This window comes from Carassius gibelio, chromosome B22 (assembly GCF_023724105.1).
Source record: "Carassius gibelio isolate Cgi1373 ecotype wild population from Czech Republic chromosome B22, carGib1.2-hapl.c, whole genome shotgun sequence".
In the NCBI taxonomy this organism is placed as follows: Eukaryota; Metazoa; Chordata; class Actinopteri; order Cypriniformes; family Cyprinidae; genus Carassius; species Carassius gibelio.
In genome coordinates this window covers 11482466-11499126 of record NC_068417.1, presented here as the reverse complement: position 1 = coordinate 11499126, position 16661 = coordinate 11482466, and the positions used below count along the sequence as shown (strand labels likewise).

At 33.9% G+C, this 16661-nt stretch overlaps 1 protein-coding gene across 1 annotated transcript in view; it reads right to left on the bottom strand.

Moving 5' to 3' along the window:
* LOC127988002 (uncharacterized protein DDB_G0271670-like) overlaps positions 1-11487 on the bottom strand; it is a 327998-nt gene extending 316511 nt beyond the window's left edge. Inside the window, exon 1 of the mRNA XM_052590490.1 lies at positions 11172-11487. Coding sequence (XP_052446450.1) covers positions 11172-11487 — 316 coding nt within the window. The remainder of the gene's footprint in view (positions 1-11171) is intronic.
* Between the last annotated feature and the right edge of the window lie 5174 nt (positions 11488-16661).

Below are 16661 nucleotides of genomic sequence, written 5' to 3'. Positions count from 1 at the left end.
TGCTTACATTTACTTCAAAAAGTAATTCAAACAGCAGCTACAGAAAACAAGCAAAAATGTACATTATCAAAAACATCACTGACTTCAGTCTTATGCAGGTTTAGGCACAAAAACACTCACATTATAATTAGTGAAATATTAATTAGATATTAATACTAGCCTGATAATAATAATCATCTTGATATCATCAAATGCATCAGTCACAGCTGATATCTCTGACTATCAGCGATACACAATACTATCATCTGTCGGCACAACTCTACCCTGCAGTATAATAGATATTTATACATTTGGTCCCCACAATATATGTGTAAAGTACAGATTTTCACACACACACACACACACACACACACAGACACACACACACTGGTAACTGTTCATGTCTGCAGGTGTGTTTGGTGATGAAGTGAAGTCAGTGAAGGAGGGAGATCGTGTCGCTCTAAACACTGGTGTTACCAAACAACAACTTGACATGATGCGGTGGTACTTTAATGACAGTCTCATCGCTCTGATCAATGGAAATGCCAGCACGAGCTGTTTATATGATGGAGAAGACGGGAGATTCAGAGACAGACTGGAGGTGGACTATGAGACTGGATCTCTGATCATCACAAACATCACAACTCAACACGCTGGACGTTATGAAGCAGACATCATCAGAAGTGAGAGTTCGGGAAAAAGACAAAACTTGAACAGAACCTCCAAGTGTAACAGCACAAAAATCATCCCAAAAAGTAGCATCTTTGTTGGCAAAATCATTAAATCATTCTCTCTGACTGTCAGTGGTGAGTCATTTAATGTAATTTTTCCCTGTAATAATTGAACGGTGATCTCCAGACCTCTTTATTGTCTTTTCCTGTGTGTTAATGATTTGTTACAGTTTGGTCATATAAGACTCTTTTTCTGAATGTTTAACAGTCTTAATTATAACTGATCACTCTGACTGTTTGAACAGCTGATATTATTAGTGTGAAACTGCAGCTGTAAATGAACAGAACTGCTATAATAACTTATTCCTTCAATATCAATTTGTGTGTCCTTAAAAGCTGACAAAAATTAGGAAAAACTCAAAGATGTACCACAGGACCAAAACATTGACACAAGTGACACTTTTTTTTTTTGTCAAATTATTACAAATCACACAAAGCATATTACGGTGTTATTATAAAATTATATTGTTCTGATTTGGATCTATGAGGAGTTAATTAGAGGCACATCTGACGTCTTCTGGAAGATGTTTCATCTCATCATGTTTTAAATGAACTAGATGTTATGAACTGGTTTGATCTTTTGTGATCTGAGAGCTCTATTTGTTTTTAAACCATCAATAATATGAAATAATCTCTGTATGTTAATAGATAAATATGTTTTTGACATCTACACACTGGCCCTGTAAAGGTGTCCAGAGAATATATATACAGTGAATATGGCATAAACACACTGTCAGATTTCCTCACACTAATGATGGTCTGTCTCCAGCTGTTTCAGGTTCAGGTCTGTCTTCAGCTGCTGTAGCAGGAATTGTTGGTGTTGCTGTAGCTGCTGTAGCTCTTGTGATTTACTTTCGCCGCAGGAGATCCAGAAATGGCTCTCATAACACCTGAGCAGTGCCACAGATTGATCGACTCCATGCCACAGCGCATTGCTGCAGTAATTCAGACAAAAGAAGCCCCAACTAAGAATTAAGTGCTGTACATGCTCATACTTTTCATGTTCATTCTTTTCAGTTGGTCAAGATTTCTAAAAATCCTTTCTTTGTATTGGTCTTAAGTTATACTTTGTTCTAATTTTCTGAGATACTGAATTTGGGATTTTCCTTAGTTGTAAGTTATAATCATCAAAATTAAAAGAAATAAACATTTGAAATATATCAGTCTGTGTGTAATGAATGAATATAATATACAAGTTTCACTTTATGAATGAAATTAATGAAATAAATCAACTTTTTGATGATATTCTAATTATATGACCAGCACCGGTATATTCTCGGTTCAATATGACCGCACCACAATACAAGGGCTAATTATTATTTATTATAACATTTATTACTTTTACAAATGTAATAGCCATTAATACATTTAACACGTACCTTCTTTGTCTGTTTGTCTACATTTCCTGTAATTGCAAACTATCACGACTGCAGCAACAATCAGCAGAGATCCAGCAGCAGTGATCATAGATGTTGAGTCTGGAACTATACAGATAGACACTCATTATTGTGATCTATTGATAAGTGAACATCACAGTTAGTAATATTTTTCTGCTTTGTTTAAATTAATTAAAAAAGTTTTCAGTAAACACTTCAGTAAAAATCAAATTAGATTTAATTTTCTTCGTTTCAGGCTTAAACGCAGCGGAGTGACATTCTGTAGTATGCATATAAATATGTAAAGTACATCAAATTCATCCAAATGACAGAGATTTTTATGTAGAGTAAAAAAAAGAAGGAGAAACATAGCTCAACAATTGTCAAAAATGTTATTTATAAGCATAAAATGCTGAACATGTCTTAAAGATGTGCTGAAACAGTGGCCACATTTAAATCTAGACTTAAAACACATCTGTTTAGCTGTGCACCACGAGAGCTTTTTTTTTTTTTATTGCACAGAATTGCACAATCATACAAAACATAATGTAACAATAACAATACAAAAAAAGAATGCTAGGGGGAGATGTAAACAAAATTATAGGAATACATTAAAAAGTGTACATGCTTGCAAAATTCGAATAGCTTTTTGTTTCTTCGAGGGTAATATAGATTCAATATAGTATTTCACCTCATTTGTAAATGCTATAAAACACGTTTTTTTTACCTGAAAATGTACATGTATGTATATGAAATTTAGCCATTGAAATAAAAAAATTAATAAAATAAATACAGGTCTGTTTATCTTTAGAATTTACAGTAATGCCTAAAAGAACATCTTTCCACTCTAAAATGAAATCTCCATCAACATATCCAACAATAAAATCAAGTATATTCTTCCAGAAAAAAGACACATAAGGGCAGTGCCAAAATAAATGAACAGCTGTCTCTGGTTTCTGCTTGCAAAAGCTACAGCTAACATCAATATCCTTTTTAAATTTAATTAAATAATGTTTAGCATGGTATATTCTGTGAAGAAGTTTAAAGGATACTTCTTTCACCTTATTTTTTAAAAGATATCAATTGGGCAGAAGCCAGACTTTTTTCCAGTCAACACCACTCACAAATTTACTCCAATATGCAGTTACATTTGGTTTCGAGACAACATCCTTCTGGAAAAGGGCTCTTATTGAGCTATTATAATTATTAGAAGAGAAACATATTTTACCTATAGGGGAGTGATTTGGTGAAAGGCATGGAAGTTGCTCATAATTAACTCTTTTGTGCTGTTTAAACAACATACATATTTTAGAAGAAAAAGCACCAAAAACAGTTGCAAATTCCTTTGGGGTTATGGGTATATTACATTTTTTTTTAATAAATTCCTCGTATGTAAAAAGAAGGCTTTCCGAATTAAATAGTTGATCTACCAAAACAATATTATTTTGAAACCAATTTTCTAAGAAAATAGACTTTTGTTCATATAATATGTCCTTATTATTCCAAATAATGTAATGGTGTGGTGAAAAGTTGTGTTTGAAAATCAAATTCCATGACAGAAAAGCTTGTCGATGAAATGCAGAAAGCATCACTGGTATTTTGTTGATGTCAAAGTTACAAACAAGAAAAAAATGTATGCCACCCAGATTGGATAAATGATGAAAGGGAATAATATTCCAAATAGAGGTTGGATATTTAACAAATTGTCTAATCCAGCTGACTTTAAATGTATTGTTTAGTGTAGTAAAGTCCAGAAAGTTGAGGCCACCATTATCATACGAGTTCATTAAAATAGTTCCTTATATAATGTATCCTATTTTTCCAAGCAAAATTAAAGAGCATCTTATCAATCTCCTTTGAAATTTTATCATCAACTTGAAGAGCCATTGCTGTATAAGTTAGCCGGGATATACCTTCTGCTTTGGAAATCAAAACTCTTCCTTTTAATGATAAATCTCTTAAAAGCCACTGATTTAATTTCCTTTGAGTATTTTGAATAACATGATTAAAATTTAATAAACTTTTGTTCTGTTGATTTCTGTTGACTTCTGTTTTGACTGGAATGTTACAATAAGATGGCACTGAACATTCTTTAACTGCCATAAGCTCACACTTCTTTACATTTAAATATACACCAGATGCTTTAGAAAACTCCTCTATTACATTAATTGCGACTGGGATTTGGTTTTCATTTCGGAGAAAAAGGGTGGTATCATCAGCTAATTGCGTTATAATAAGTTCTCTATCAATAATAGACATACCTTTAATTGGGCTGGTTTTAATATGATTTGCTAGGAGTTGACTAATTATCAAAAATAAATATGGAGAAACAGGGCAGCCCTGTCTAATCCCTCTAGACAAGTTAAATCTACTAGAAGTACCACCAAACAATTTAATTGAACTGTTAAAATTCTTATAAAGGGTTTTAATTGCATTAGTAAAGAAATTTCCAAAACCAAATTTTATAAGAGAATTAAAAATAAACTGATGCTCTACGGAGTCAAGAGCCTTACAAAAATCAAGAAAAAGAATAAAACCATTATCTATGTTAAATTCTGGATAATCCAAAATATCTAATACTAATCTTATATTGTTTGTAATATGCCTATTTCTCATGAATCCAGATTCTTTTGTAATTGAATCTAGCACAGATTTCAGTCTTTTAGCAAAGATCAGGGCAAATAGTTTATAATCATTGTTGAGTAAACTAATTGGACGCCAATTATCCAGAGAAAATAGATCCTTTTTTGGTTTGGGAATTAATGTGATTAACCCTTGAGTTAAGGTGGGAGGAAGACACTGATTATTAACACTTTCATTAAACATTTTTAGCAAAAAAGGGGCCAAATCATCTGCAAATAGCTTATAAAATTCTCCATTATCCGTGCCTGGAGATTTATTACTTTTTCAAATTATTAATTGCCTTTATCACTTCTTCAACAGAGATATGCATATCACAAAATACTCTTTCATTTTTGTCAATAGTTGTTACCTCTATAGAGTTTAAAAAAGCATCAGATATAGATGGAGAGTAATTAGAAGTATATATTTTCTTATAAAATTCAAACCAGTAATTAGAAATTAGTTTATGGTCTTTTGTAACAATCCCATTAACATTTAATTTACTTAAGTTATTATTAATATGGTGCCTCTCCAAATTAAAGAAGTATTGTGAATTTTGCTCGCCTTCCTCAAGCCAACGTCTCCTTGATCGAACAAACGCACCTTCACCTTTCCTTCTATAAAGTTCATCTAGTTTGATTTGCAGATCAGATCATATTTTTTCTTCATTTAATAAACTGTCTGGACATTTATTTGTTAATTTAGTAATTTCAACAATAATGGCGGTTTCTTCAGCTCTTTTATATTTTGCTAATTGCCTGTCAAATTTCCTTAAATATTTAGTGACCTCAAATTTCAGAAGTTCCCAATTTGAACAAAAATAATTCTCCTTGTTAGCTTTACCCCAGAATTGGCATATCAATCTAGATACCTCTCTTTTTACTTCATCATACATTAACAATGTATTGTTGAGTTTCCAGTATGTCCCATTATTGAAACACCTTGTATTAGATAATTTAATATTAATACTTATAGCTTTATGGTCTGTTAATGGGGTAGAAGCAATATCAACTACCACATTATCTACATTAAAGTTCTCGGACACTAACCAAAAGTCAATTCTGGACTGACTGGACCCTGTTTTATTGCTCCAGGTAAATGACTTATTATGTGGAAATTTGGCTCTTCAAATATCTATGAGATTGAATTTATCCATTAAATTTCTAAGATTACTGTTATTTATGTTAGATCGACCTGGTGGCCATTTATCAGTTGTTCCATCAAATACGATATTAAAATCTCCTCCAACTAATACAGTGGCATTTGGATATTTAACCAACCAAAAAATATATTTTCTATGGATTCAAAAAGATAATTATTATCTTGATAGTTATTATACCCATATAAATTACCCAGGATTAATAAATTATCAACATACTTAATTACATGGCAAATAAAATGCCCTGCAGCATCACATTGTGTTTGCAAAACATCTCCATTAAATCTGTTCTTTAAGGTAATCACTCCAGCCGAGTGTTCAGACCCGTGAGAAAACCATACGGAATTACCCCATTGTGAAGTCCAAAATTTGCTATCCTCTGTTGTAGAGTGTGCTTCTTGTACAAAACAAAAATCAGCCCTAAACTGTTTAGCAAATAGAAAAAGAGCTTTCCTTTTGACATTATTTCTTGGTCCCCTAGCATTAAACGAAACAAATGAAAGATGAGACAGACTAGTTAAGGAATATTAGACAATTGAACTGTGTGATCAATCTGTAAACGCTGAAATCAAAGTAGTATCAAGATCAGCACCTTTAGCAGTGCTAAATAAACATTAGGAAAATAATCTTAATCTCAAACTTCCCAACGGTAGATGATGAAACGTAACAACTCTCTTAAAACTCGAGAATATTATAAAAGTACAAAACAAACAGTATTTAGAATACTGTGAAACATTCCAGTAGGCAGGTCAAACCCTTCCAGTCCGACCCAGACTTGAGTGTAAACTAATGACCCTAGCTATTGGAGTTTATAGAAGAAAACATAGAGATCAACTTTCTTGAATATATCAAGAACCTTGAGAATATATTGAAGAACAGTCATTTGTCTGCTCCTCTCACCCTGTCACTTCAGTACCTTCAATAAATCCACGACCTCCGACAAAATAAGCAGATTTTCCTTCATCGCAGGCTTTTTTGATCAGAGGCCACAACTTCTGTCTACTGTCTCTATCCTCCTTTGTCTGATCCTCCTTAAACTGCATGCCTCGGTTCCGAAGAAACTCGCTGCTCTTAGCTGCTTTCCAAACTGCATCTCTGAGCCTTCTGGCAGTGAAGCGAATGATTGTTGCACGGGGCCTCGTCTCATTAACGCGATTGGTACCCAGTCGGTGAGCGACATCTATAGCATCTGGTAGTTTCACGGCTTCATGTGGAAGCAGCTTTTGGCACACACGGATAACCTCTTCTCACACATTCTCTTTGGTAGCCTCTGCCAGTCCATTGAGCCGCAGGTTCCAGCGCCTATCGTACCGCTCCAAATCCGTCACCCGACTCATGCACAGCCTGGTTGTCTGTTCACCCCTGTCAATCCGTTTCTCCATGTAAAACATTTTATATATCTTTTATCTCTGCACAGGCGGTTTGCACCATCAATTCCAACGCATCACTCCGTGTATTGATAAGATTAGCGAGCGTCAAGATTATTTCATCAGTATTAGAATTCCCTGTTTTCACGTTGGTAAAAGTTGGCTTTTTCGCAAGTGGAGGTTTAGTCGGAGTAACAGGGTATGGCGGAAATTCGTCTTCATCTTCTGCCATATGCTTGTCTCGAATCAAACCACTTTCGTAGCCATGGTCGTTATTAGCAAGCACGTGTGAATCAGTTTTTCCTGAGTCACTGGTTCTCTTTTGTGCAGGTTTGGGCATGTTTCATGTTGAAAAATATATCTTACAAATCAAAACGTACACAATTATGCTGATAGTTACGTTAATTACTTTCCTTAGAAAAGTTTGGTGCTGAGAGCTCGAAACATCTGACTATTCACGCCGCCATCTTGCCGGTGCTCTGAGAGCTTTCTAATATGTGCGCCACTGGGCAATCGACTTTGAAATTATGAATGGAATATTGAAAATTAAATGGCTCCAATCTTTTTTGAGGAATGGTGAAGAGATATGGTTCTCCTTACCGGCATATATCTTTGATAAAGTGGGAGGTATTAAATTTTTATTAACATGTGACTTTGAAATATCTAAATTGCCTATAAAACTTTCAACTTTTCATCAGCAGGTTTTGTTACAGTGGAAACTGATGTTTAAACATAACTTCAGTCCCCACAATGTTCCATTATGGAACAACAGAGTTATATTGTGTAGAAGGAAATCTATGTTTCTGAAAGACTGGTGGGAAAAGCAAATATGGTCAATTGTTCACATATTGGATGAAAATGGTAATATTCTTGAATTGGAGGAATTTAATTCTAAATATAATATTAACTGCTCAATTGTGGATTACAACAAAGTAATACAGAACATTCCAAAGGTCCTTATTCAAGCAATTAAGAATAATTTTTTAAACATTGCATCACCAAGACTACACAAAATTAAAATCGATTATGTGGACCTGGTAGATACAAAATGTAATAATAAATTCCTTAAGCAAACTTTTGTTAACATTTTGTACCCGGGTAGAACAAAAAGCACTCTATTCTTTCTTGGTTATAACAAATCTGAAATATCTTCAATTAGAACAAAATTCCTAAAATATCCAATTCCTCCTAAATTTAAGGAAGTACATTTTAAAACTATAAATAATATATATCCCTCTAATGAATTTTTAAAGAAAAGATTCAATTTTGAGGTAGCCAATTGTCATATCTGCAAAATTAATGTTGAAACAACAGAACACCTGTTTTATGAATGTCAACCGGTTCAGAATTTATGGAAATCTCTTCACAACCTGTTGTCCTCCAGATCTATAAACATAGATTTCTTTTCATATCAAAACATTCAGATGGGTGTAATTCTACAAAATAAAAATGATGAATTTTTGGTCAATAATCTAATTATAGCAACAAAATATTATATACATAAATGTCGATTTGCTAAGTCCTCCCCCACATGGTCTGCACTTAAAAATGAACTTTTGCTGTTCCAAAACTGTCTCATAAAGGTTGTGAATGCCCATGCTAAAAAATTGCATAAACATTTAATAACACTTCAGATATGCTGAGTCCTTTTTATATTGTTTGTCTTATTTTATTTATTTTGTTTTAGCTTATTTTTTATTGTTTTTGTTTTTCAATATAGTTTGTTCTCCCTTGTCATGTGAAAAGCAGAAAATGTTTTCTCAGATGATTTGCTGGAGGTGTGATTCTTAGTTTATGATACAATAAGATTTATATTGTACATTTTGAGGATTGTAATATTCTTTATTTTTTCTTTTTTTGTGAGATATTTGCATTGTTTATTGTGATAAGAAAAGAAACAATAAAAAAAAAAAAAAAAAAAAAAAAAAAAAAAAAAAAAAAAAAAAAAAAAAAAAAAAAAAAAAAATGTGCGCCACTGAGTGACGTCTATACTTCCCGGTCACAGAGCATCTGTCCATCAAAAGCTCACTATCCAATCAGAGTAGATCACTATTAAGCCCGCCCCCACGAGAGGTTTGTGTCAAAACACCAAACGAAAAACTGCGAAGCGTAAGCGAAATCTGTGGCAATGCATTCAAAATCCATGATTAACGAAAATGAATCTTTGAAAAACATCAACAAAGAAAGAAGCATATTTGAAGAGCCTGTTAAATTTGTGCGACTGAGTTCATTTTTTTTTTCATTTTCATTGTGTTTTTTTTCTTTTGTAATGGCATATTTTTGATAGTTTCTGAAAAAGTTACGTTCAGTTTTATAAAGTTTCGTTCATTTTTTTGAAGCAAATATAATTACATAGAAAATTAGATTGTGTTTTGAGCTGAAATATTGAAAAGCTTTGCAGGTCTCTCATTAATGATTAAGAGCTCAGTGTTACCTGTCATGGGGAAAAACAGCTGTTACTAGAAACATATATATTATTAACTGTGTGATGCTTGTGTAACGGAGGCCAGCGAGTAGTGCTGTGCAGGTAAACCTCACTCCCCCATCTCAAGAGACGCACTAGCGACAGATGCTAGTGGCTGTAGCCATTTAGCCTCCTTGTTAGTGCGTCCGCCTCCCATGCCGGAAGACCCGGGTTCGAGTCGTGCTCGGATCGAGTGCGAGGAGTGTCAGAGAGGACCCGGTTGAGAGGGGTTACACTTGCTTTCATAATGTCTTGTTCATTTGTAATTTTTTTCATTTAAATGCCTGTAATTATTTGCCAAAGGAACATTTCAACTTTATTGTAAAAATGCACACACACACACACACACACACACACACACACACACACACACATATATATATATATATATATATGCATTACCTTTGTACTGGTGTGATTGATATTTGAGGTATTACTATTTTGGTGAAATCCTTATGGAAAAAATAGCAATAATTCTTCCAGAACCAAGGCTAACTTTTGCACTGAAACTGATATTGCACTTATATTGCACTTATATTGCATAATAAAAAACTTTTTAATAAACTGTATAATGCTGCAAATGTGTTTATATTCAGCCACCATTCAGATCTGATTCTGAATTCTGATTATAATTATAATTACAGTATATGTCTGTGCATGATTCGTAGATGTATATGTGCTTGTTAGGTAAATATTCAGTTTTCAGTTCAGCTGACAAATACTAGATTTGTATTTCATGGTAGCTGCATACAAGTATAAAACAAAATGAAAACTACAACATGACATATTAAGAAGTTTATTCATATTAACAGTCTAATTAGGAATTGTAAAAAGAATAAAATGAAACATTAAAGAATATTGATCATTTGGGACACCAGATGGCCCTAATACACAAGATTTGGGTAATAAACCTTTTCCAGAGGAGTTCAGAGGAAAGCATTGATAAGCAAAGTTTCATTTTAACATCACTAAACAATTAAACCACACATATTTTCATCTTTACCATTAAAACTTCAACATATTTCAGAATATTTGATATCTGTTCTGTTTTCTTTTATCCTCTAGCAGATCTGACGTCATTGAGCAGAAGAACAGCAGCAGCTGCAGAAGCCACGCCCATCAGAGCAGTGACGACCAATCGGATCACAGCTTCAGCTGTATCACAACACTGGATGTGAACTTCTGTAAATGAAATTGTCAATGAAATTAATTATTTCATTTTCATTTTTTGAAATTAAATATTAAGTCATTTTCAATAAGCTGACTGTAGTCGCTATAGATGAACTCAAAAACTGAACTTTTTACTGAAGTGTAAAAAGGAGAAAGTTATCTGCAGAATATATCCTGTTTAGAAATACATGAGTGAGTTTATTCAAGTTCATTCATCTTTTCTGGCATCTTGAGTTATCAATTTTAGTAAAATCAACTAACTAATTTGGTGAATAAAAGATGCTCTTATCAGCTCTGCTGTACCTGAACATGGTTGACAGAGTTTGCTGATGTCCAGATGTGTGGTCTGGTTTGTGATGGGATTGTTGATCACACAGCTGTAGCTGTTTTTCTCCTGATATTCCACCTCCAGAGGTAGAGAGAGACTGATGCTGAGATCAGACACACTGATGCTGGACAATAAACTGTTTCCTTTGTACCAGGAGAGAGTCACATGACCCACATTCACCACTGAACACAACAGTGAACAATTCTGCTGTGATGATGATGATGATGATGAAGATGATGATGATGAACAGTCTCTGCTGATGACAGGAACAGACAGACGAGCTGAACACATGAGACAAACTTGACTAGATCAGGAAGTGTTTATTGCAGCATCAGTCATCAATGAATTTCTTATGTGACAGTGATCTTCACTTCTCTCTCCACATTTATAAAAGATTATTACACATGTGTCACTGACACTGACTCCACTGTAACCGTATCAGCAAACACACCTGAAGAACAGAGACACATATTTGATGTTTTACTTAAATAGCCTACTCAACACAAAACAAAACTGCAGCTCAGTTCAGTCTTTAAAGACCTTGATTTCTAAACATACACCCTGCTTACACGTGTAAAACAGCATTATATAAACAGCATTGTTTATATAAGGTAGTAACGTCATGAATGATTTGAAATAAAAAAGATTCACTGTTATTGCACCTGCCCTTATGTTTCAAGACAAATTATTGTGACATTTTATTTTGGAAATTCTCTGTGGATTAAAAATGACTCTGTTATATATCTGTAAATACAATCTTTTAAATTAAACTAAAGCAAGGAGTGATGTCTTGAATCGGGTCATCACCATCAGAACCATAGACATCATAAAAGCAGACGCCCTATTGGCCGCTGGGCGACGAGATTTGCGGCCGCCATCTTGAACCGGTCGTACTCCTAGTTTCGTTGCGTAGCAGCAGTTAAGATACCAGCACTGTGCAGCATTTTCCTGTTCTAATCGGCGGACCATCGCAAGTACGGCTCGGGATTACTTTTCACAAGTAAGATTTAACATTACTATTACTACTACTATTGTTATTTTTTTATTGTGCGCACGTGATTTTAGGAAGTAATGTATATTAACCCTCTGATGGTCTTCGTTTCCTGTCCACACTCGTGTTTTTTGACAATAACATTTAATTTTGTAACAAGATATATATATATGTATATGTATATATATATATATATATATATATATATATATATATATTTTTTTTTTTTTACAAATGTAATTTTACTCTGTTAATGTTTTTACTCAACATTTGTGCAGTTATTGGAGGATTTATGATATCTTCTAAATTTCTATGAATAAATAAATAAATATTTTTTTTAATAGGCTTTTTACAAAAAAAAAAAAAACAGCATTTTATGTAAAATTCACTTTATAAAAGACACAGATTTCTAACTTTCATTCATGGGGATAACATGGATAATTTTAAATGATTTAAGGTAACATTTATACCCATTTTTTGGAAAATGAAGTTTAAAGGGGGGGTGAAATGCTCGTTTTCACTCAATATCCTGTTAATCTTGAGTACCTATAGAGTAGTACTGCATCCTTCATAAATCCAAAAAGTCTTTAGTTTTATTATATTCATAAGAGAAAGATACACTGAAAAAAGTAATAAGTAAATTTACTTAATTTTTATTTGGCAAGTTTTTGCACAAGCATTTTTCAAGTAAATTTAACACATTTGGAAATTAAGTAAATCTACTTAACTAAGTTAAGTAAAAAAAATAAAATAATAATAAGTACATTTTATTGAGTAAAATTGTATTAAATAATATTTAATTAATGCATTTAGCAGACACTTTTATCCAAAGCAACTTACAGTGCATTTAGGCTAACAATTTTCACCTATCATGTGTTCCCAGGGAATCGAACCCCCAAACTTACACTCGCTAATGCAATGTTCTACCACTGAGCTACAGGAACACTTCAAGATCTTGTGAAAAATAAGTGAAAACTTCACTTACTTACTTTTTTATTTTGGAAAAGTTTTTACACTAACAAAAAACCCGAAACAGAGATTCTAGAAATTTCTAAATGTAAAATATTTTTTTTTTCAAAACAGTTTTATCAAATGAGGGTAAATAAGTCTCTCACTTCTGTCCCTTTAAACCAGTTTACAGCAAAGACAGCACGAAGAACTGGATGCACATGATAAATATTCTGCAATTAAGAAAACAGACAAAAGAAATAGCACTGTAAAACCCGATAAGTAAACTTTACTCAAACCGTTTGAGTAAATAGATTGCCTTGATTTAAACCATGTAAGTTTTAAAACTTTGCGATTAAGTAATTAAGTGATTAACTAAGTGCTTAACACCTGATGGCATTTCTTCTGGGCTTTTGAGTTACAACAAATATGTTTTAGAAACACACGGTTATAACAGCCAGAGAAAAAACTAAGACAGAAATCAAGGGTCAAGAGCCCAACTAAAGCAAACACTGATCTCTAACATGGTTACTTCAAATGTAACAATAAATCAACATCTAAACCTTAGTTCATTCTCAATAAGATCTTCTGTAGACGTCTGACAGAAATAAAGTCAGTCTGGTTATTAATAAGTGGAGCTGGTGATGCTGTTTGTGGGGTTGTTTAATCAGATCTTGAGAGATTTCATGTATTTTATTTCAGTTGATTTCATCTAAGTCTGTGTCTGAAGTCAGTTGTAGTAGTTCTTGTGTTTCTCTTTTCTTCAGTGATTCTGTTTGTTAACAGCAGCTGTTCATCACTAATTCTCAATCAGCACTTAGTTAATCACTTAATTACTTAAATGCAAAGTTTTAAAACTTACATGGTTTAAATCGAGGCAATCTATTTACTCAAACGGTTTGAGTTAAGTTTACTTATCGGGTTTTACAGTGCTATTTCTTTTGTCTGTTTTCTTAATTGCAGAATATTTATCATGTGCATCCAGTCCTTCGTGCTGTCTTTGCTGTAAACTGGTTTAAAGGGACAGAAGTGAGAGACTTATTTACCCTCATTTGATAAAACTGTTTTGAAAAAAATATATTTTACATTTAGAAATTTCTAGAATCTCTGTTTCGGGTTTTTTGTTAGTGTAAAAACTTTTCCAAAATAAAAAAGTAAGTAAGTGAAATTTTCACTTATTTTTCACCAGATCTTGAAGTGTTCCTGTAGCTCAGTGGTAGAACATTGCATTAGAAAGCGTAAGATTGGGGGTTTGATTCCCTGGGAACACATGGTGAAAATTGTTAGCCTGAATTCACTGTAAGTTGCCTTGGATAAAAGTGTCTGCTAAATGCATTAATATTATTTAATACAATTTTACTCAATAAAATTTACTTATTAGGGCTCAAGCCCAAAGGGCGAGAGGCCTATTGTTTTCCTTAGGATTATTTTTTATTATTATTAGGGCTCAAGCCTGGAGGGCGAGAGCCCTATTGTTTTCCTTAGGATTATTTTTTATTATTATTATTATTATTATTATTATTATTATTTTTTTCTAACGTTACGGGGGCTTTTGGGGTCCTTAACATGCTCGAAAAGTCTTGAAAATTGGCACACAGATTGGAACCTGCGGCCATTAGGGTCGGGCAGAGACTGATACACGGGCGTGGCACAGGGGCTCTACAGCGCCCCCTGGAATATGGAGGGCCATATATCATACATACTTGCACGTAGACACATGAAACTCGGTACACATGTAGATCTCATTAAACCAAACAACTTTCGTACTGCATGTCATAGGCTCCGCCCAACAGGAAGTTGGCTATTTAGGGTTTATTATTCATATTTTTGGTCAAAGTTGTGGGGGCTTTTGGGGTCCCTAACATACTCAAAAACTCTTGAAAATTTGCGCACACTTTGGAATCTGTGCCCTTTAGGAGCCTGCAGAGGTTGGGACCCGGGCGTGGCACAGGGGCTCTATGGCGCCCCCTGGAACACAGTCATAAATGTTGATGTATAGCTCACACATACTTGCACATATTCATATGAAACTCAGTACACATATAGATCTCATTGTGCCGAACAATTTTCGTATTGCATGTCATTGGGCTCCGCCCAACAGGAAGTCAGCTATTTAGAGTTATGTAAAAAGCGCATGCTCTGGAATTTGATATACTTGTCATAGGTTTTTTACTCGTTTACCACCAAACTCGGTCAACATGATCTCAAGACATTGGGGATGAAAAATTGCCAGGGGATTTTTGATATCTCGAACGGTTTGCTCGTGGCGAGGCGTTGAAATTATGGCGAGAATTGAGAAACAGGAAGTGTCTAATACCATCCACATACATTTCCTGATTTCAATCAAACTTCATCAGATTATTCATTGTATGATGTCGATCACATATATGTGACTATTAGGAGTCAAAGTTATAGCGCCACCAACTGGCAGCAGGAAGTGTGTCATTTTCAAAATGCTTTGAATTCAGCATCTTATTTTTACTCGATTTGCTTCAAACTTCATCAGAATAATGTTAAAACACAGCCGATATGAATCTGCTGGGGGAAATTGGATAGCTAGAAATATTGTTGCCGTGGCAACATGTCAAACTGGAATACTTCTCAGGTGATTTTGAGGCATATAACATGCTTAGAATTTCATCAAACTCAGAACACATATCAGTATTTATGATAACTAGACACTGGCAAAAGTTCATAAGAGGGCGTGGAAAAGGCACTCTATAGCGCCACCTTTTGTCAAAAGTGGGGGGGTTAGTTTTAGCTACAGACACCAAACTCGGTAAAAAAATTGTTCTTATCAAGACGGACAACTTTCTAATTCACAGTCATCAGCTACGATCAACAGGAAGTCAGCTATTTTGATTTGAATGTGGATTTTTTTTTACATTTAGTTGTGAATTAATGCATACTGCTCAGAGGAGAGTAACACTATACACACCAAACTTTGTCTACATGATGCCAAAACATTTTAAACAACTTAAATTGCCAATGGATTTTGGATAGCTTGAACGGTTTTGTCGTGGTGATTTTTTTTAATGACAGTAAAACTGGAATTATTAATTTTCCTGCATTTTTAAATTCCAAACACTTCAAAACCTTTTTTCATACAGACAAAAAGTCATTCTGAGTAAATATGGATAGTTTCACGACTTTACAACACTGTATGGATAATAGAAAATTAAAAAACTGTCAGACATCTCATATCACTCTGTCCCTCTGTTTGAGTATATGTGCTTCAGACTTCCATTGTCTGAGAGAAATTGCGCCCCTACAGGTGCAATTACCGGAGATTTAGTTTCTCTTTTAAATCGGTTAAAATACAAATAAATACTTGGATTTAATTCACACTGACAAGCTAAACCAACATATATGATTATTATCAGGTCAGGGCTCATTAATAATGGATGTGTGGTCAGTGATACGTGAGAAACACGAGAGATGAATCACCGCTCTGAGCATGAGCATCTGGAATGATGAGCTCAGAAAAAACGAGTTTATTCTTGTTTTATAGCTATTAAAAATAAAG